This window comes from Hyperoodon ampullatus, assembly GCF_949752795.1.
Source record: "Hyperoodon ampullatus genome assembly, chromosome: 14".
In the NCBI taxonomy this organism is placed as follows: Eukaryota; Metazoa; Chordata; class Mammalia; order Artiodactyla; family Ziphiidae; genus Hyperoodon; species Hyperoodon ampullatus.
In genome coordinates, this window is record NC_136927.1 from 54927809 (window position 1) to 54950951 (window position 23143).

Sequence of the window (23143 nt, forward strand, 5' to 3'; positions counted from 1 at the left end):
AGCTGAGCCAGCTGACAGACGTTAGGTTTCAGTAGGCAGACGCTGCTTACTAGTGCTTCAGGCAGAAAAGACAGTATCCAAGCCGAGACCGGGGGTCCACGCTAGCATGGGTGAGAAGCTGTGAGGGAACAGTAAAACATAAGGTAGAATAAGGTCCTACTATGAATGCATTTGGATGCAGCATCTGTTAGCTATTGCCGCGTTAAGACAATAGTTCGTTATTTTCAGTCGTCCTGTAAAGGCAGTGCAGTTGTCTGTACACCTGGGACTCTGCAGTTGCAGTGGACTGGGGCTGAGTTCACTTCCTCTCTCAGGCATAGCTGGCTGTCCCAAGAGTACAAGCCCCGTGGGAGTTATACCTGCTCGTTCCCCATTGGCCAAAGCAAGTCACATGACCAAACAGCATATCAGCGTCCTAGACAACTACACCAGCTGGGAATTCCGGGAGGTGTGATTCATTGAAGGCCATGACTGTAAAAATCTACGATGAACTCTGTGGAGTGTGACAGGCTTACCCTGTGGCCATTGGGAGGCCATTGAAGGCTTTTGAGCAGAACTGTAACCTAGTGAAATCATATTGATATTTTAAGGAAAGTTTTTCTGGTAGAAATGTATAGTTTAGATTGATGAAGTAGTTGATCAACCACTAAAAATTAATAAGCTTCATTCCTTAAAACAGTAAGTGGTAGAAAATCTCTATCCACAAAAGGGGACAGAATTATGAAAATATTAGTTTATTTTTTCTGGATAAATTATAATTTTTAAGTTAATGCAGCTTTATCATAAAAGCAGGATATTTTACTAGACTAATAAGGTTAAATAGTTTTAAACATAAGTCAACAGTTAAAAAATTTCAATGTGTGGATGCAAACCAAAAATTTTATTTAAGTGTTGTATAATCCTGTATTACCATTCTCCCCCGTTAATTTGCTTTTCAGCTTATCAGCACCTTGCAATTTTAAATCTTCCCACTAAAATATTACATATATTAACTTGACAGTTTACTGGCTATAAACCTTGTTTTTCGGTGGAGTCATCTCTTTTCAGTGCTAGCTGAGACCAAAGAGTCCAAAAGCACCATGATTTAGAACTGCCAGGGTTGTGTGCACTGCCTCTGCTTCGCCATTGACCTTGGACATGTCCCAGGATATCTCTTCTCTGCTCCACTTTGTGAAATGGGGTGATAACATCACCACCCTATGTCTTAATGTAGTGTGGTAGATTAATTAATTTAAGTAATGATTTGGAAAGTTTACATAAATGCTATTTGTTACTGCTCTTTTTTATAATTATGCTTTACGGTTATCCTTAGTCTTATGAAATAATAGTATAGTAGAGCATTAGATTTCATGAACTTGTATATATATGTAGTAAAGGCTGTAACTTTCATAATTTTTTTTAATTCTACAAGACATGCAAAAATAGATTAATTTGCCATGAAAATACTACTTTTTTTGGCCTGCATATCTTCAGCAAGACTTGGGCATTAATTCATTCTGTGACCTCTTCCCCCACCTTTTTAAAACTTGAAATACCTTTTAAAATCCATCTTTTAAAAACAATACTCATTATAAACTGGTGTGGCCTCAGGTTTTCTTCTCAGTGAGAGGAAAGGAACCTGATAAGGGTTGCTTAGGGCTCTTCTATCTCCCAAATCCTGTGGTCTCCAAAGCTACCGGGCAAAGTGATGTCTGTGTATGAAGCTAGCCTTTGAGCAAGATAAAATATTTTCTCCAAAGTCACACTAAATAGGCTAGATCTTATTGAAAAGCTTGCTTGTTGTACACCTTCAGTCTCCTGAAACCCAGCCTGTGTAAAGTGACAGAAGGAATGGGTATTAGCAGCTTCCATTAGTTTGTCCAATACTCACACTGTTAGGGCATTTTATAGATTCAAATCCTTTGTTTCAAAAGGATAACTGACTTGCCCAAGAAGCTCATGTTGTTGGAAGTGACAGTAGAATTCAAACCCAGATTCGTCTTGCTCCTGACTCCCACCTCCAACTTCCCCGCACCCCCCCAAAAAAGAAAAAGGAAAGGGGAAAAAAAAGGAAAAGAAAAAGAAATCAAAAGCAGATTTCTGTACCTTATAATGTAGTTTTCAGAATCAGTTTGAAAGGAGAAATGTGATTTTTAAGATAGTTAGAATCCAGCTTGTATAGCAGTAAGAGTTTTCCTGTCTCTACCAAAAAGGAGCGGAAAGAAAAGCAGAGCATTCAGTTATTTTTCAGATAATTTCATTTTTTTTAAAATGATAATATATTTCAGGTTTCATAGATTTCTCTCCTGGCAACAAGTATAGTAGTTCCTTGTGTCTCAGAATATCTTTTTCAATAGAAAAAGTAAAAATACCATAGAAGGCCCAGGCGCCTAGACCAGCCCACACAAGCCCCTCTAGCTAACAGTATTGCAGACCTGTATTGCTGTAGAATGACCAGCTTGCTGCAGTGGATGTGTTCCAGCCCCAATTCCGTGTTAGGAACATATCGCCTCTGGAGCTGGCCTGAGGAGTAGGTGGAACCTTCTCTGGACCCCCAGCCTCTGCCGCTGCTGAAGGTTCCCCAGGGCTGGTCGGAGGCGAGGATCCCATGAGGGCTTTCCGGTGGGTGGGGGGCCTGCAGGAGTGCAGTGGAGGGACCTCTGCCCCCGGCACAGCTCGCAAGCTCAAGCCCCGCCCCCTGAGAGCCGCACTTGCCTCAGCCGCGAGGGACTCCTGGGTGTTTGGAAGAAAACCTCTGTGTCGTTTCCTCCTTTCCATGTATAAGTGATGATTGTGTGTGTCACCTTCCCTGTCTAGCTATGATTCTGGCGGGAAAAGCCTACTACGATGGAGTGGCCAAGATCGGTGAGATTGCCAGCGGGTCCCCTGTGTCGACAGAGCTGGGTGAGCTGACCGTCCGTTACATATACACCCAACTTGAGCGCGGTTCCGGAGCCTTCGTCCTGCGAGCCCTGATGAGAACATATGAAGTGGCCCGGATCCAGAATGGAAAAGAGGGCTAGCCCAGCACTCGGGTTTGTTCACCTCTGCAGTGATTGACTCCTCCGTGGTCTGTCCAAAGTGGAGGCTTAGTTAAGGGCAGGCCACTAGGAACTGGGCTTCTGCCTCTGAGGTTTGGGCCCTAGTTCCCTGCTGCTCCCTGAAGCGTGAAGCCGGGGGAGCCTTGAGCCACATTTTTAACTGAAGGGGATGTGCACGCAGCCTCCGGCCTCTGGCAGAGCATTTCCTGTGACTCACCTTGCAGAGAGTCCAGCCCCTTTACGTTCTGCTCTTGGCCGTCGCTGCTTCCACAGTTGCTCTCAGTTGTGATTTTTCCGGTTTTGCTGGTATGAATCGATCCCCTGTGCACACGCGGAGGGCGAGGGCAGCCGCACCCTCGGCAGCACCAAGGCTTCTATTTACAGAGCCGGTTCACTGTACCATCTCCGAAGTGGGGAAAGGTGGATTTTTTTTTTTAATAGCCCCGCACATAACCATCATTTTAATAACTTGTTAAATATGTTTTACTTGACAGAGGGTAACATTTCACAGTTTAAAATGTTTGTCAGAATTTGAAAGGTTCAGAAAACCAGAGGAAAGGATTGGTAAAGTGTGTGTTTAAAGAAAGGTGTGTTCCTCTCCAATTAAAAAGTGGAAAGGGAAGCAGAGGGGCAAAGGAGCATATGTTTAAGGTTCAAATAATTCACACCATTCGTATGTTAAGTGTCTTGAGGGTTTTCAGGATTGCTTGGAAAACTCCTAACTGACCCATAAAAGCCAAGGAACAAATCAAGGTGTGATGATGGTTCTGGGGTTGGGGGCTGGGCTGCTGCGCCTCAGTGGATCTGGGCGCTCGTTAACATTCTCTGACAGCTTTTGTACCGGAAGAGTTCATAGTCTTGAAATCTGTAGGCAAAAGCTAAGCCTGAAGTGATGCTGGGTGATGAATAAGTCAGTACTGCGATACTGAATAGAATCAGTTACGTGTAGAAAATTTTCAAAGCCCTGACTTGTATTCTGTTGTCCTGGCAAGGTCTGAACTATAGTAACTCTGTCCAAAGTGGATCAATTTAATAAAATACACACTGTGTTATGTAGACAGAAGCAGATAATAAAATTTAGGACATTTGAGGGATGATTGGGGTGATTATAGGTTCCAAAAATAGAACTAAATTAAAAAGAAACAGCCTATTTGTGTCAGGCATCAGGGGAAAAAGAAAGTATGACCCTTATGTTAAAACATATGGCGCTTTAACTCACCGTCATTCAGTTTGCCTTTTTAATGTTTTATGATTCTTGCCACTGTTTAAATAAGACTTCTGTTCCACACCTTATTTGATTCAGCTGTGAGTTCATAATGTTGAATCAGCTGTTTCCACAGCAACCGTGTTGTTATAAACAGGAGCTTAAAATTTCGGTTTCAATAAGGAAAATATGTTGCAATGGTGCAGTTTCTTTCATGTTTGTATTTCATTCAGAGGGAATGGAAATTACTTGCTGCCATTTTTGTTCCAAGTTGTCCTTTTGCTTATGTTCACTCTATCATGTAGTTAATTTCCTACTCATTTGCAGCCATTCCATGATAAAGTGCAATCCTAGTAGGAGTTGCTTTTGGAGGCCTAACATTTACTTCTTTTGATTTGCTTAGTTTTTTATTTTGTTGTTAAAGTTCAGACTAAAATACTACCCTATATCTGTTTAAATTCCTGTATGGAAGAGCACTGGACAATTCATAGAAAAAAGAGAGACCTAAAGTTGATTGTACCTTTCTTGTTTTTCAAGAAGATTTTCTGATCTAGTTACTGACATTTTGGTATTGGTCTTCATACTTTATTATGAAACTTATGTTATAAATTCCATTTGTTAAAAACTGAAGGGGTATTACATACGTGAAGATTATGAATCATTTCAAAATTTTCATTCCTGAAGAGTACTATCTCTGAAAAGCCTTTCTTTTCCCATGCCCCACCCCCCACAAAAAAATCCTATAGTTATACAATTTTCCATTTAAAATTTTTGCTTTGGGAGGAAAATACCCTCTGGGTAAAAATATTTACTTAATTCATAGAAATTTGTACTGAGGATTCAACTTGGAACACTTGGCCAAATACATTATTAATGTAAATCAGGGTGGCAAAGCTAAGCATTTCAGTCTCTTCCCACTTTAGAGGAAAGGAAAGGTGTGTGTGTGTGGGTGTTGATTAGCCTTTTACATTTTGTCTTCTGGGTCGGCCTCTGTTAGTAGCACAGAGCTGCAGCAGTACCATTTCTGACTTCTAGCTATGGGTGTTTTCATTTTGATATCCCTCTTTTGGCATCAGCTCACCCAGTGCTGTGTGACTCATTTAAGATGCTCTTGCCCACGAGTAACAAAATACCCAGCTAACAATGGTGTAAGCAATAAGGATGTTTATTATCCCACATAAGAAGGCCAGGAACAAGGGGTTCTTGGTTAATCATTACTAAGGACTCTGGTTCTTTCTCTCTTTCTTCTCATCCTAAAGCCCAGCTCCTTATGGTACCAAGATGGCTGCCCTGCCATTGCTGGTCTCAGGCATCACATCCTGCCTCTTCCCACTATGTCCAAAAGCAGGAAGGAGCACCCTTTACAGAGGAGGAAACCTTTTCCCAGGAGCCCCAGCACACACCCTCTTGTCCCCTCTGGCCTGATTTGGATCACACGCCCGTGACCCAGCAGCAGTAGAGGTTTCCCAGGCATGGTTGGCCAAGGGATACATCGAGGGGAGAGGGCACAGTTGTTAGGAGGACACCCGATGGTGCCACCAGTCAGGCAGCTCTGGTTATCAAAGGTCTTGTTTCAACGGCTTTCAGTGAAAGGAAAGGACTTAACACACATGTTACTGCTTTAGCTGTGCTGTGAGCTGCAAAGTGCTGCTGCATTTTGCTTGTGTCTCTGATTGGGATAGTGTTTTTCTCCCACATGGGTTGTGTGGTTTTACTATCGTGTGTTCTTCACACTCTATTTATGATTGTTGTTTCTCCAGTAGACCACAGCCATCCTTCCTAGTCTATTCCTATTTGGGAAGTGGGACTCCCAAGCACAGAAGATGAATTAGGGATGTGGGGTAGTTTTTGTTTTTCTGTCCTTTTGCTTTTCTTCTCAAGCCTTTGGGTAACTTTTCATCACGAACTCTTGGGGCATCTTCCCTGCCTCCGCTTCTCTCTCCTTTCTTTCCTCCTCTCATCTTCCTCTCTGCTGACATACCTGCACGGTCTCACAGCCTCTTTCATCACTGCCATATTTCTTTCCAGGCTTTTCTTCTGGTGAGTTTGTGCCTAAGAGCCAACATTGAGTGCATGCTCTCCTCGTGCACGGGACCCAGTGCCCGACAGGGCCTTTAGTTCAGCGTCTCATTTAGTCCTCAGAGCCGTCCTGCACAGAGCTGGGTGCAGGCACTTCCACTGTCTCCGTTTTCCACATAAGACCCAGAGGTGAAGTGTGTGCCTGGGTCACACAGTTAGCAGGTGGTCCGACTTGAGGATCTGAGATCTTCACCTCTGCACTTACTGCACTTCACTGAGGCAAAGGGAAAGGAAAGAGGCAGCCAATCACGGGTTGCTGAAGAGGAAGAAAACAGGAACCCCACGACAGGGATCTTTTCAAGAAGGAGATGGGAGGGAATCGTTGGTGTCAGAGCAGCCGGAGACTGGAGAGGGGATGGCAGGTGTGGTGATTGGAGCTCACTGGCCCCCTCGGAAATGGTGGCTTCACTAGGGTCCTGACCATAAACACCAGGTGTTACAGGGTTGAGGAAGATGGAACTAACAGAAGTTTTACTTACATATGTATGCCTTCTTTCACATATTGCTTGACTTTTGTACAGCTGTGCTTCACATAGAAACTCAGGTCTCACTAAGTGCGTGTTGTGTGCCGGGTCCTTCGTGTGTTGCCTCTTCTCATCCTCAGGAGCCTCGTGGATAGATGTTTCCTCTGAGGTCTGCAGGGTGGATGCTCACCCCGCGTTTCCCTGGGGAGGCTGGTAGACCATAAGGGTAAACTTGGCAGTCACAGCCTTCTGCATGGCGGTGAGATAACCTCCATGGGCAACCACATTGGGTCCTGTGTCCTCAGCCATGTGCTCTGCAGCCAAGCAAGGCAGAGCAAGGGCTGTGGAGGTCGTGACCTCTGCGAGAGGATGGTAGGTGGCATTGGTGCTGCTTGGAACGATCCTGTGACCCAGGACAGGGAGGCCAGGCCAGATTGTATTTTCCCCTGAGACTGCCCTACACCTGAGAGATGCTCAGTGAAGCTTGTGTTGTTATAGTGCCGCTGTCAACTTACACCACCCTGGGCAACACGTCACCTCATGAGTGGTTGGCAGGACTAAGGGAGAGGACAGCAACACGTTCTGGGTTGTTTGAAGATGAAAAGAGATAATGTGCCTTGTGTTTTCTAAAGTTTCACAGACCAGAAAGGTGCCTCTCTGTTGCCGCTTCATATGTTCACAAGTATTTGAGAACTCAAAAATCATACCAATTTTTTTCATTGACATTATTCTCTTCCATAAAGTAGGTGATATGTTTGTAAGAATATACATTTTTGCTTGATTATTCAAGAACAAATTATTTCAGTTCTCTCCATTGTATCTTCATTTTCTATTTCATTAATCTCTACTCTTACCCTTGTTTTCTTCCTTGTACTATCTTTGGGATTATTCTGCTCTTTTTCTGATTTCTGAAATGATACATTTAACTCATTAATTTTAAATTCAGGTAGGACCACAGAGATGACCATACAAGTTAAAACCATGAAAACCCATCTTACTAATCAGTGGGGAAAATTATGATTGTCCTGTGACCTTTAAAAATGTTTGCCAGAAACATTAAAAACTCTCTCACTTTCAGTTATAAATGTGTAAGGAAATGGAAAAAATAAAACTGATATTTATTTAGTACACAGTACTTTAAAGCATTAGAAACACTGATAGTTAAAGCGTTTTATTTATTTGTAAAAAAATCGAGTTGTTTCAACAACTCTTGTCGCCTTCTTGTATAACTTAAGATACAATATGCTTTCGCAAATTGTCATGCTCCTCTTTAAGCTTGGATCAGCTTCCAGCATTTTATCCTCGGTGATTTCAACGTTGTGAGATAGCCTTGAGAGTTCCTTTAATGTGAAGTTTTTTTGGCTGGTATCACTTTCTCTGAAACACCTTCATCCTTTTCACCACAAACGCTTTCCTCAATTATGTTGATGATTCTGGGCTTCACTCCATTCTTGTGGCTGTACATCCAGGGTCTCTCAAACAGTAGCAGTGTCGACGTTCCCACAGGCAGGTATTTCTTCTGTAATTCCATTTACAGTCATTGTTACCACTTTTAATGTCTTTGCTGCACTTCCTCTTTCAATTATTCATATTTGTAACACATCACATGGGTCTGTCACTGGGAAACAAGGAGGCAACACACCTACACACTTTGCTGTCTGTGTGCTGTATTTGCAGTCCTTGCAGCAACACCACACTGTCTTAATTACTGTAACTTTATGATAAATCTTGATATCTAGTAGGAGATATCAAGTAAAGTAAGTAGATCTTATTGAAGATTGTCTTAGCTATTATAGGACTTCCGCATCTACATGTTCTTTAGCATCAGCTTGTCAATTCTCACTAAAAAAAAAATCTCGGATTTTTGACTATAGATTGAATCTATAGATGAATTTAGAGAGAACTGACTCAATCTTCTAATCCATGGAGATGGTATATCCTTTTAATTACTTGGGACTTCTTTAATTTCTGTTAGCACTATTTTGTAATTTTCATTGTAGAAGTCTTGCACATTTTTATACATGCATTTTTAGATACTTATGACATTTTTGTCCTATTGTAAATGGCTTTTTAAATTTTTTTATTTTCTACTTTTTTAATTCTGTTGAGATTTCAATTTGTCATTCTTTTTCATTACTATAAGTTCTATTTAGTTCTTTTGAAATCTGTGAATTAATTTTTATCATTTTAATAATAGCTTTATTGAGATCTGATTAACATATAGTACAATTGCCCCATTTAAAGTGTATAGTTCAGTGGTTTTTAGTGTATTCACAAAGTTTTAAATTATCACCACAGTCAACTTTAGAATATTTTCCTCACTCCAAAAAGAAATCACATACCCATTAGCAGTCACCTCCCATTCACCCCCAACTCCAGTCGTATTTAACCATTAATATATCTTGTCTCCTATAGAGTTGGTTTTGCTGGACTTTTCACATAAATGGAATCATACAATATGTGATCTTTTGTCACTGGTTTCTTTCACTTAGCACAATGATTTCAAGGGTCGTTCACATTGTAACATGTAGCAGTACTTCCTTTCTTTTTATGGATGGATAATATCCTATTGTATAGATATACCGCATTTTGTGTATCTGTTTTATCAGTTGATAGATATTTAGGTTGCTTCTACCTTTTAGCTATTAAAGCATACTGCTGCTGTGAACATTCGTGTACAAATTTTGTGTGTATATACATTTTTCTGTCTCTTGGGTATATACTTAGGAGTAGAATTGCTGGCTCATATGTTAACTCTAAATTTAACCCTTTGAGGAACTGCCAGAGTGTTTTTCAAAGCAAATGCACCATTTTACATTCCCACCAGCAGTGTACGAGGGTTCCAACTTCTTTAAGTCCCTGCCAACACTTGTTATTGTCTGTCTTTTTGATTATAGCCATCCTAGTGAGTGTGAGGTACTACCTCATTTGAGTTTGGATTTACATTTCCCTAGTGGTTAATGTTGAGTATCTTTTCATGCTCTTACTGGTCATTACATATCATCTTTAGAGAAATGTCTATTCAGATCCTTTGCCCATTTTTACTTGGGTTATTTGTCTTTTTATTATTGAGTTCGCCAATCAACTTTTAATAAAGTTTTGTTTTTCTCTTTTGATTCTTTTTATTATCAATGCAGTTTGAAGTTCTTTCTTTATCTATCTATTTATTTATTTATTTATTGGCTGTGTTGGGTCTTCATTGCTGTGCGTGGGCTTTCTCTAGTTGCGGCAAGTGGGGGCTACTCTTTGTTGTGGTGTGCGGGCTTCTCATTGCAGTGGCTTCTCTTTATTGTGGAGCACAGGCTCTAGGTGCACAGGCTGCAGTAGTAGGGGCATGCGGGCTCGGTAGTTGTGGCTCACGGGCTCTAGAGCGCGGGCTCAGTAGTTGTGGCACGTGGGCTTAGTTGCTCCGTGGCATGTGGGATCTTCCAGGTCCAGGGCTCGAACCCATGTCGCCTGCATTGGCAGGCATTCTTAACCAACGTGCCACCAGGGAAGTCCCAGTTTGAAGTTCTTGACAGTCTAATTCTGCTGATGCTTTATTGTGCCTCTTGATTCTCATTCATGTGGAAATATTTCTGTATGGATTTTATTGTCATCTCATTGTTCTCTTCCATGTTGGGGTCACCTATGGAGGTGTAAAAGTTTTGCCATTGGAAGCCACCAAGAAATGAAAAGTAGAAATGCCAAGCAATGGTGGAGCTTCTCTCATTTAAATATGTTTAATTCTTAGAAAATAAAAATAGTTGATGGAATATGACTTACCATTTGATAAAATTCTTGTAAAATATTTAGAATGTGCAAATGAAATGCTCCTTTATTTTCTGTCATATCCATACTAACAAAGGTATTCTGCCAGTTTTGCAGGGAAAGTGACTCAGACTTTATGGAAAATATCTTTAAATGTCTTAAATTTGTAAGCTATTCTGATTATCTAAAACTTAAATAATGGCAGGTTTTAATGTTCTATAAATAGGCTAGATACACAGCCTTCTCCCAAGAGTCATTCCTAATGGTTTTCTCTTGAAAATAAAAGGTCCTTTATGAATAGAGTCTGTTCTCCTATTATAGAGAATATTGAGGAAATGTGTCATTGCTTTTTCTCAACTATAATTGAAAGTAATAGAAAAATTTTACTGACTCAAGAGAAATGCCAAATTTTAGTCATTTTTATGCTAAATGGGCTGAACCACTAGAAGATTACAGTAAGAATTAGCATATATTTTGAAGTAGCCTTCAAATCCGCTTTGTTAAAGCATCACCTTTTATCAGTTGTACCTTAACTGAGCAAACAAGAACCAAGGGGCTGGCCAGCACCGATTTAAAACTAAAATTTTATTGGGACATGGCCGTGCCCACTTGTTCATGTGTTGTCTGCAGCTACAGTGGCAGAGCTAAGCGGTTGCAACAGAGACCTCAACTGTTCAACCCGGCCCCTTGCAGGCCCTTACTTGACAGCAGAAGGCCTTTAGGGTCATCCAGTTGCTTAAGTCACTCAGGACGGAGCCATTGTGTGAGGGATTTGACATCCTTTTCTCCAAAGAAAAAGCAGCTCCTTCCCATCTGCGATCTAAGTGCTTGGGTTTAAGACTATACTTTCTGGGATCATTCCTGTAGTCTGTTACTAAGTGCTTGGGTTTAACACACATTAACAGCATGATCCCAATAACCACAGCGTGTAAGCAGCTCTGGGGCGAAACCGCCTTGCCCTGTTGGGAGAAACAAACGAACAGACAAATGCAAAGCCAAAGACCAGAGCTCTGTAGTCAGGATTTGGCAGGTAAAATATTTTAATCCACTGTGTTTGTTAAATAGTAAGTCATATGAATAATAATTCATGTGACTCAGATCGTCAGGGTGTGTACCTGTAGCCGTGCACATAAATCCTTATCACAGATACACAGTTCAACTCAAGGAACAGTGCTCATTTAAAAGAGGAAACTGAAATTTGTCTAAAGCTTCCTAAATCAAATGACGTTTATTTTTTAAGACTTAGGAAATATGGAAATGGTGGAAAGGGAAAACAGAAATGGTCAGGGGAAAATATTTTGGCAAAATATTCAAAAGAAACTTTGAACCAGTTTTTTCATCTTTAAACCATAGAAAAATAAAGCTTGTTCTCACTTATTTCTCAAGGAATAACAGGGGACTTTCTTCAGGGAGTTGACAAATTTCCTGTAAGGGGTAAGGACCTCAGCATTACATAAATTTAGACTATGTTATTATGTTCCAGTTCAGCCAGCTATTACATTATTTATGCATGTATGTATGGCTGCAATGGGTCTTCGTTGTGGCGCCCGGGCTTTCTTTAGTTGCATCGAGCGGGGGCTACTCTTCCTTGCGGTGCGTTGGCTTCTCACTGTGGTGGCTTCTCCTGTTGCGGAGCACGAGCTCTAGGTGCGTGGGCTTCAGTAGTTGCAGCACGCGGGCTCAGTAGTTGTTGCACACAGGCTCTAGAGCACAGGCTCAGTAATTGTGGCACACGGGCTTAGCTGCTCCGCGGCGTGTGGGATCTTCTCGGACCAGGGCTTGAACCTGTGTCCCCTGCATTGGCAGGTGGATTCTTAACCACTGCGCCACCAGGGAAGCCCACATTATTTTGAATCATCTTTTAAATTGTTTGGGCCAGTTTCTTAAATTGATCACAAAACAGAGGATTTTATCTCCTCACCATCAGGGAACCTAGAAAATCATAAGTTTTCTTTTGTTATTGATAGAATGTTTATTGATCATGCAATTAAAAAAATATATTTATTACAGTTTTGTCTTGTTGACACTCAAAATCCAACCTGACAGTCTTGGGTCTTAAAAATAAGAGCAGAAAAAAAATACCTGAAATATTTTTTTAATGTTATTCATTCACAGAAATATCATAGATAGATTCCTAAGGTCTAGATAAAATTAAAGAATTCATGCCAGAGTCAATGAGAGAGCTAAGTTGAGTCAAAGCAGTTGTTATTGACCAAAACCATTTATCTTTTAGTTGCAGGTGAGGCTCACTTTAAAGAGATTAAAATCCTTTCCGCAAAAATAGGAAACAGTTAGTAGGGAATTTATTTTATTTCCTTAACATTGTACCTGATGTATGCATATTAACTCCTGTACTCATCGTGATAGCTCTTCTGAAGTGTGGGTACTATTGTTATTATTATTTTCATTTTACAGATGAGGAAACTGGGGTTCAAAGAGAGTTAAATAACTTGCCAAAGTCACCCAGCTGGTTAACGGCTGGTTAATTTGAGCCCAGGTAGTCTACCAGCCGCGTGGCCTGTTACGCTGATTTAATTTTCTACATGTCGAAAAGATGGGCTTTTTCTGATATGATTTATTTTATGGCAGTCAGATTGTCCTGTCCATTATAGTTCAGCAGATAAAAGGTTGTGTTAAATAGTGAACCATCATATAGTCTGAAACTGATTCATCATGTGAGTATGATTCTGTATTTTGTGTTTTTATCAGATATAATCAAGAGTTTGTATTTTGTATTAGGAGCATTGATTACATGACCATTTATTCCAACTTTGCAAATGACTTGCCATTTCAATTTTCATTTGCTCCTCTTTGGGAGCAAAAAAAAAGATCTAACTGTAGAGAAAGATAGGCTTATAATTTATAAATGTATAATTTATAACATCTATATAAGCACATACCATATAAGTCCATATATCATCTAGGCACATTGGTATAAGTATATATAAATTTCTAAAACTGTGAGAGGATGTTCTGTGTTGTAAATTGTCCCTCCCTACAGAAGTTATTATAAGAAAAGCATTCCTTCTCCCAGCTTTGAAGTAACCATATGTGCAGATGATGTATTATAATTAGTAAAAACTACAGGTATAAAAGCTAAGATGTCAAATCAAGATGAGTCATTTTAACATTTAATGCTTCCTGACGGCATGATGGGCACATCCTGAATGTCATTACCTATTTTTCAATGCACTTTATGATACTTGCCCGTTCTCTTAAATCTTTGAATTTTGAAGTGTGTGAAGGGAAAATTATCTTGTTTAGACCCAGTTTTCACAATTATTTAAATTGGTCTTTTTCTCCTCAAAGGATATCATGTGTCCTGTCGACTCCAGATGGGGAGATGATAGGACTCCTTATTCTCAGGCTCTCAGCCGTGGCCAAAGAACAGCGGTCAGGGGGCCACAGCAACTGTCCAGGCCTCCACGAGGCAGGGGCCTGGGGGCTCTGCCTCGTGACCGCCTCTGTCGTCATTCGCGAGAGCTACCCACATCCTCTCACAAATGCCTGCGGGTGTCTTACTCTATTCATGGTGCTTTGCTGGGCCTGAAATTAGGAGTCAAACAAAAACACAAAGTTCTAACACACAAATAGGGGAAGGGACTTCACAGCAAGAAAGAGTGGCTCTGGTCAGAGGCACCAGACACAGCAAAGGGTATGGCCCCTGCAGTAGGTTGAGGGGGGAGGACAGCGAAGTTAAAGGGAGAGGGACACGGCAGAGACAGGTGTAGTTAGAATCGTGGTGCGGTGAGGCCTGCCTTGACCCTGCCAGCCACATGTTCCCAAGCACACGGGCATGCTGCGGAGGAGAATGACAGCCTTGGCGGGGGGGACGTGGTAGATTTGTTAGCGCACGTGGGGTTCTGAATGTTTTTGGTCTTCAGCCACTTGGAAGTAGATGCACTTCCTCAGGTACTCTTTCCTGGTCTGGAGGCCTTAACAAAATTATTAAAAGTAAGGATGCCAGTGTAAATCAGCTATCCCTCAATTGAAGGAAAAAAAAAAAGTAAGGATGACAAAGGAGCACATGAAAAGCTGGTCAACACCATTAGCCATTAGGGATTTGCACATCATAACCACAATGAGATACCACTTCACACCTCGCAGCAGCTGTAATTAAAGAGATGATAGCATGTGTTGGCAGAGATGTAGAGAAATGGGAACCCTTGTGCATTGCTGGTGGGAATGTAAAATGGAGTAGCTGCATTGAAAAGAGTCTGTCAGTTCCTCAAGATACAGTTTACCTTATGACCCGGCAATTCCATTCCTTAGATGTCTCCTCAAGAGAAATGCCCATACAAAATCTTAGCATTATTCCCAGCAGGCACAAGGTGGAAACAACCCAAATGTCCAGCAGCTGATGAACTGCTAAACAAAATATGGTATATCCATACTGTAGGGTGTTATTCAGTCATAAAGAATGAAGTACTGACACATGCTACAACATGGATGAACCTTGAAAACATGCCAAGTGACAGAAGCCAGATTAAAAGGCCACATATTGTAAGATTCCATTCATACAAAAGTTCTAGAGCAAATTCGTAAGAGACAAAAAGCAGATTGGTGGTTGCCAGGGGCTGGGGAGAGGGGAGAATGGGGAATAACTACTTGATGGGTACAGGGTTTCCTTTTCAGGTAGTGAAATTTTTGAACTGGATAGTGTTGATGGTTGTACAGCATTGTGAATGTACTAAATGTCACTATTGGTAAATTTAGGTTTATGTGTATTCTACCACCAAAAAAACCCCTCAAAAATAAGTATGCCACTTCTGAGAAGTCCCCAATATATGGGATATCCTAATTAATTCATACTAAAAACAATATAATAGACACTGTAATGATTCAAGAGGCTAGTGGTACACATTTCCCAGCCCCTGTGAAGGGTTTTAGTTGGCTCTGCCCGACTCAGAATGAATTACACAGTAAATGAATTTTGAGGTGCACACTTCCAGTTATAAAATAAGTAAGTCATTGGGATGTAATGTACAGCATGATGACTATAGTCGATAATATTGTAGTGCATATTTGAAAGTTGCCAAGAGAGTATAACTTAAAAATTCTCATCACACACACACAAAATGTTTTGGTAACATATGGTAACAGGTGGTAACGACTTCTTGTAGTGATTGTTTTGCAGTGTATACAAACATTGTATCATTTTGTACACCTGAAACTAATACAATATGATATGTTAATTATACTTCAATATAAAAAAAACTTTAATGAATTTTGTTGGCGTTAATGGAAATACAAAATTCAAGAGTCTCATGTAATTCTCACAGCAGTCCTCTGAGGAAGGAGATATCATTCCCATTTTATAAACAAGAAAACGAAAACTTAGGTTAAATAACTTGTCTAACTTCACACAAGTAGTTAGGAGTGAAGCTGGGGTTTAAATTCCAGTTGGTTGATTCCATGGCGAGTGCAGGGTTTCCCACAGACTCCGAGTTTAAGCTTTAAGGCCTCTCAGTTTCACGACATCTTTTAAAACCTTGTACTTAATTTTGAATTTGTGATTTTGTACTCCTTAAAGAGGACCCCACAAAAGTTGGATTTCTACACAGGGAACAAATTACAAAAGTAGTCTTTAAAATCTGGAAGACAGGGTGTGCAACAGAAGGGTGTAGTCGCTCGTGTATTGTTCCTGAAATCCAGTGGGAGGAAGTGACAGGAAGCCGGCATTTGGTTCAGTATAGAAAATGGCCTTGGGACAAGTCCTCCTATAAAACCTGCAAAGGAGCTATGAACAGCTGTGCTTGCAGCAATGTCTCAAGAAGGATTCTGAGGCTGGGGGAGGTATCCTGATGGTCCTTTAGCAGTGTCTGCTCTAGGGAGGTTCCAGAGGGGGAGATGGCAGCAGTTAAAACAGATGTGCCACCACTGCCCTGCTAAGTGAAACTTTCAGTGAGAAGTAAGCTCTAGGATGAGCTTAGAAATGTTTGTTGATGGACTAAATGAGTGTATCAGGTAAAGGTGTTGGGCTCTTGCATTCTAACTCTATGAATCAGGTTTTTCTGGGCTTTCTTGAAACCATGACTGTCATTTACAGCATTAATAAACTTGGTCCCCACCTTCAGGGTATCTACAGCTTAGTAAGGGAGATTATGAGAATATATACATACATACCTTTAATACAGGGCCCAGTGCAAGAGTAAAAGGTACAAAGGCTACAGGACTTCATGGGAGGAGGCAGTCACACCCACATGCAGGTGGAGGAGGTCGAGGCAGACTGAGTCAGGGGGTGCTGTAATCCTGAGTAGGAAGGGGGTGGTTTCTGGTGGAGGGAGCAGGTGGAAGGGACAGGGGATATTTCAGTTTGCCTGGGATTCAGGGTTCATGGAGAGGGTCATGAGTGTAGGTTAGAATTGGAGCCTTATTACTTTGAGTGATAGGCTACAGATTCTGTGTTTGTATGTCTCATTTCAAATTGAAGTAAGAGTATTATTAGGACTAAAAGGTTTTGCATTATTAAAAGCTGACTAATATTTTAGGAACATGAGTTCAAAGATAAAAAATTATGAGATGACTAAAAAGGCAAATTAAATGGCACGCTCTTTACAACTAAAAACTGGACTCTTAGTGTCCAGAATAAGTCTATTCCTGTAACTCTTGAGTGCAGTGAAGCTGATATGTGTATATGTCTCGGGTATTTATAACTCAAAGCCATAGCTGATAGCAGCTTCCATTTTTATAACAGTAGAAACTTGTGACATACTAAGGTTTCTTTTTTCTCTTCATATATATATGAATAAATGTTTTAATATTATCTCACTTTTATTCTCTACTCAATCCTGCCCAACTTTCCACTTCGTATTAATATTTTAAAACAACTTATGAATCCTCTAGGAAGTTTAGAACTTGTTTTATAATGAGTATTAAAATACACTTCAAATATTTAAAAAATTAATACTTTTACTGAAAAATGAACCTAAGAAAGAGTTTCTTTCCTTATTATTTTAAAATGTCTGTTTTAAAATAATTAAAACCCGTGGCTATATAAACTATCTTGGGCACTGCTTTTTTTTTTTAATCAAAGTATAGTTGATTTATAATGTTGCATTAGTTTGTGGTTACAGCAAAGTGATTCAGTCATATATATATATTCTTTTTCAGATTCTTTTCCATTATAGTTTATTACAAGATATTGAATATAGTTCCGTGTGCTATATACAGTAGTACCTATATTTTATATATAGTAGTTTGTATCTGCTAATCCCAGACTACTAGTTTATCCCTCTCCCTGCTTTCCCCTTTGGTAACCATAAATTTGTTTTCTATGTCAGTAGTCTTATTTCTGTTTTTTAAATAAATTCATTTGTATCATTTTTTTTAGATTCTACATATAAGTGATATCCTATGATATTTGTGTGACTTCCTTAACTTAGTATGATAATCTCTAGGTTCATCCATGTTGCTGCAAATGGCATTGTTTCATTCCTTTTTTTTATGGTGGAGTAATATTCCGTTGTATATCTTGATATATACCACATCTTCTTTATCCATTCATCTGTCGATGGACACTTAGGTTGTTTCCATGTCTTGGCCATTGTAAAGAGTGCTGCTGTGAACATTGAGGGGGCACTGCTTTTTTAACTTAACATTCCACACATATTTCTTTGAATTCATAAGTAATCCATTTACTCATCATTTTGATGGCTGCCTACATTTCACTTCTTTAACTTTTCCTCTGTTGGCACGGAGGTGGAGTCCCAGTGCTGGGGAGGAGGGTGAGCATTGTGGTAGCGGGATGAGTACAGGGTTTGTTCTTCTTTGCTCTTGTGAAAAATTGTCCTTTAACTAAACAGAAAAGTCCTTCTATGGTTTTCTGAAAAGCACATAAAACCAAATATTCAGTAATCAAGGGATTACAGTAGTTTTTCTTTCCTCATTTAAGTAACAGTATGCTCCATTCAGTGAGCATCTCTGCTAGGCGTTGTTCTGATCACTTAGGGATAAATCAATACATGGAAGTCCCTGCTCTTGGGAACTTGCGTTCTAGTGGGTGGTAAACAGGTCTAATTTGCCAGGCAGTAATGAGGCGAGGGGCCACTGATGGAGGAAAGGGGTGAGCGCAGCTGGTTTGGGTGGGGCGTTCAGGGACGTGCAGTCAGGAGGGAGAGCGGATGTCCCAGGAGACCGTTCCGTGGAGGCCGGCAAGTGCAGCGTTCCTGAGGCCTGGTGAGCTTGGGTCCCAGTTGGGAAGCCGGTCGGTTGAGGTGCAGTTCAGGATGGGGGGAGGGAGGGGATGAGGGCTGGAGGTGGGCTGCGCGGGTGGGACCAGGCCCCGTGGGGCCTTGTGGGTCATGGTAAGAACGTTGCCTTTTGACCTGAGGTGAGGGTGAGGGGCTTCTGAGGGCTTTGGACTCCGGAGTGGCAAGGTTCTTCCTGGCTCTGCTCAAAGAATAGGCTGTAGAAGGGTGGGAGCAGGGACACGGGCTGGGAGGCTGTTGTCCCAGTGCAGGTGAGCCAGAACGCTGGGTCGGCCTGGGATTGAAGGAAGAGGCAGTGGGCTTGCTGTGCACTGGCCGCTAGCTGTGAGGGGGTGTGGTGGATGAGGGGTCAGGGTTTGTTCGTAGATGTCTTAGGTTTGGGATGCCTGTTAGACCAAGCGGAAATGTTGAGGCAGCAGCTGGAAACGTGGGTCCGGAGTTCATTGAACGAGTAGCTTTTTATCCCTGTGGGCAAGACAGGCCCTCTTTCGCTCGTGCAGTGTGCCCTGTGGCTTCCCTCAGTCGCAAGGAAACCAACAGTTATAAGCATCACAGCGAGTCAGATGCTTCACCTCTGTGTTCTCATTTGATTCTCGCCAGGTCATATCGGGGGCTGTTTGTTTACATGTCCATCATACAGATGAACCAGGAATGCAGGGACCAGCCCTCCCCACCCCACATAAAGCCTCAGAGCCACAGGAACGTGCCAGTCGGGCTGGCAGCCCAGCCCTTTTCTGAGCACTCTTCCCCAGTGTAGCTGTACTGGAGGCTGTGGGGTTCTCTGCCCTTTGCAGTGGATCGTCATCTTTTTATGCCTCCCTAGTTCCTTTCCTAAAGCATTTTATTAGTTTGCTTCAAAAGTTTAGGTGCATCAGGCAAGGTGGCCATCGACCACTCTGTTTGACTTGGAGTTAGGGCCTGTGTGTGTGGTGTGTTTGGGCTGTGACAGGTGTGGGGAGGCTGATTGTCATGGGCTGCCTTGGGGATTCAGTCCTACTACTTGGGTTTTACTTCCTGCACAAACCAAACATTGAGCTGAAATGGCTTCAAGCGACCAGGCCAGCCCTCACCCGGTGCGTCTGTGCCTCTGTGATACTGCACCACCCCCACCAGAGGTAGCCTATTCCATTTTAAAACAGCCCTAATAATTAAAGTGTCCTGGTGGATGTTGGGTACACATGCCTGTCCCTGTAATTCACACGTACTGGGCATCATTCTGTCCTAGGGTACCCGGTAGGGAAAATCTAATTCCTTTTGCATATTTGAGTGAGGATGCAAAGTAGTTAAGAGCACAGACTCTGGGTCGGACATGAGTTCAAATTCCAGCCCCACCACCTTTAGTACTTGTGTAATTTGGGGAAAAATCATCTAACCTCTCAAAGTCTCAGCTTCCCCTTCTGTACCGTGAGGTAATAGAGCTACTTCTTCTTGGGCTGTGAGGACTAAATGAGGCCATTTCTGTAAGGCAGCTCGCACCGTGCTTGGCACGAGGCAAGGACTTGACACCTGTAAGCTGTCCGTGAGGATCATACAGTTGTCATCTTCCCGTCTGAAGGAGAAGAAGGTGAGGAATACTTTTGAACTGTGAAAGCACCAAGTTATCCTGTTTGCTCAGTTGTCCCTTCGGAGTAAGAGATATAAGGAAATGGATTCTGGATTTTGTGGAATCTCCCTTAAATTCACGTCACAATAGGACTGACCAACATCCACATGGGGAGTATGGTTTTAGATTAATGGCTTTCCATCCAAAAGTTGGGAGCAGTAGCCCAGTTTTATTTTGTGTTTTTAAACTTGCCTAATTAGAACTGGTTGCCTTAAAAGAAAACAACAAAAAACCGTAGTCTTTTGAAAAATTTCTTCACTTGAAAATTTAATATGGTTTTACTCAGTACTACTGGACGGAAACTGTCTCTTAGTGCCTCCTCTACCTGTGTATTGTCCTCATCTTTGCATTTGGGGTCCTGTTTTAATAATTTTAAAGAACTTAAAATTTTTTCAGATGTAGCATTTTTCAAGCTTCAATGAAAATGCGTGCAGTTAATTAGTGATTCCATAAGACTAACTGGTTGTCAGCTTCATTCATTATTGATAATGCGCACCTGCTCTCATTTTTGTTGGCATCAAAATGGTTGTATTTTAACCTTAAACTACTAATCAATGAAAAAGGAGAATAAATAATTAATGTTAATTTACCTCACTTGATGTAATAACTTATAGAAAACTTTTAATCTTTTAATGCTGTATTTTACATTCACATGTAAAGAAGACAACTGCTTATAATCTGTATATGGATGCAAAATTGATAAGTTATTTGTGTGATATAATTGATACACTTGAACAAATTCACATTATTCTTTTAGCTAAAATAAGAGTAGTACATTAAAATCCAACTTGGGAAATATTTTCATTGCAAATCCTGTACTTTGTTTAACTTGACAGCACTTATGTGTAGCAGGTAGGCTAAATTAGTTTAATTGCTAATCAAAAATGAAGTGGATAATAAACATTCAGTTTGCTTCCTGAATCAATCTAATGACAGAATTATCACCTAAGCCCCGAATCTCCACCCTCCTTGACATGATACTTGGTTATAATTTTCTGAGAGGACATCTCTACTAGGTATTACCTTAGGTATTGAGAAGACTAGATCGCTGATATTGTGGGATTGCATTTGCTCTATACCTAACTGAAAAGACTTGATTTTAAAATATCCAGAAGGTTTTCTAGTGATAATTCCCATTGAGATTTAAGTCCTGTTGTTGGGATAATAGTAATATTTTATTTTTAAAAGCATTCTTACATAGGCTTAAATTTAATTCAGTGTGTCAGTCATGTGGGGTTTATTAGTTTCCATTTTTTCCTTTTCAGACCTTATTTAGAAAAAGAAAATGTTTCTTAAAAAAGAAAAAATGTTTTAATGTTTCTTTTTCTAGCTACCTTCTTAATTCACTTTTCTTCTATTGCTAAACTTCCAAAATAAGTAGTTTATGCCAGCTTCCTCCCTTCTCCCTCGTCTCTCCCTTCCTCTCCCACTTTTTATCAGGAAGCTGGAAGGAATCAAACACTAAGTGTCTAGTGTGTGTCTTGCTCTTAGCACATTCCACTTGTTAGGCACTTAATCCTCACAACTCGGATTGCCAGGTGTCCAGCACTGAATCCACAGAGTCTGGGATTGTAGCTTCTTGCTTGGCAAAATGAAAATTTTATAAACAAATATGTCTCTTGTTTTTTTTTTTTTTTAATTATCTTGTTTGTGACTCAGAAGCCTCTGATACTGGACCTCAGTGTTACTAAATCTTGGTGATAGGAAACAAAAGATGACAGGAACTTGCTCCTGGAGCCCTGAGGATGGAAACAGCCCCACCTGGAGCCAACTGGCTCTGCTGTGGCTGCAGATGGATGCCCAGCGCTCACACGTTAGGGAACAGGCATTTGGGTTCCACAAAACTCACTTTTCCTATAGGCATTTCTGTAATCAATATATTCGTACCGATAAAATCAAACACTACAGATGCCACTTTCTGATAGGTCCAGCTTTTGCTGGTTTTCTTCTCTTGCAATCACTGAACTTCCATGCTTCACTGCAGTCACCCTTTCATTTGTGTGTTCAGTATATTCATTAACAACCAGACTTTTAAGGCCAGTGTGTTCCAGGCAGGCACTGGGGGTCACATAGGTAACGGAATCAGAAGATCAAGTTCTCTTCCATGTGTAACTGCCAGAAATGTTCAGACACTACGTGTGTGTTCCTCCAAGCAGTGCACTGGTTCCTAATCACTGCAGGTTCCAGATGACTGCTGTGAATTTATTTTTAATTAATAGACTTTAGTTTTTAGAGCAGTTTTAGGTTTATACAAAATTGAATAGATCTCATACAGTTCTCACACACACTCTCTCCCCCACTCACTGTTTCCCGTTTTTAACATCTTGCATTGGTGTGGTACATTTGTTACAAATGATGAACCAGTATTGGTATATTATTATTAACTAAAGATCATAGTTTATATTGGGGTTCTATGAGGTTGACAAATGTATAAACAGCCACCCTCCCCCACCAGTCCTTGGCAGTCACCGATCTTTTTACTGTTTTTATAGTTTTGCCTTCTCCAGAATGTCATTTAGTTGGAATTGTGTACTATGCAGCCTTTTCAGACTGACTTCTTTCACTAAATGACATACCTTTAAACTCCCTTCATGTCTTTTTGTGGTTTAATAGCTGGTTTCTTTTTAATCCCTGGTTAATATTCAGTTGTACAGATGTACCACAGTTTGTTTATCCACTCATCTGGGTTGTTTCCAGGGTTTGGCAATATAAATAAAGATGCTATAGGCATTCATATACTGTACAGGTTTTTCCATAGGTATAATATTTCTAGTCATTTGGGTAAACACCTAGGAGCACAATTGCTAGATCAA

The 23143-nt window shown here is 40.8% G+C and overlaps 1 protein-coding gene across 1 annotated transcript in view; it reads left to right on the forward strand.

Moving 5' to 3' along the window:
* Positions 1 to 23143, forward strand: part of BAIAP2L1 (BAR/IMD domain containing adaptor protein 2 like 1) — a gene marked incomplete at its 3' end in the record, with an annotated part of 84891 nt that overhangs the window by 24279 nt on the left and 37469 nt on the right. The window contains exon 3 of the mRNA XM_079718459.1: positions 2797 to 2883. Coding sequence (XP_079574585.1) covers positions 2797 to 2883 — 87 coding nt within the window. The remainder of the gene's footprint in view (positions 1 to 2796; positions 2884 to 23143) is intronic.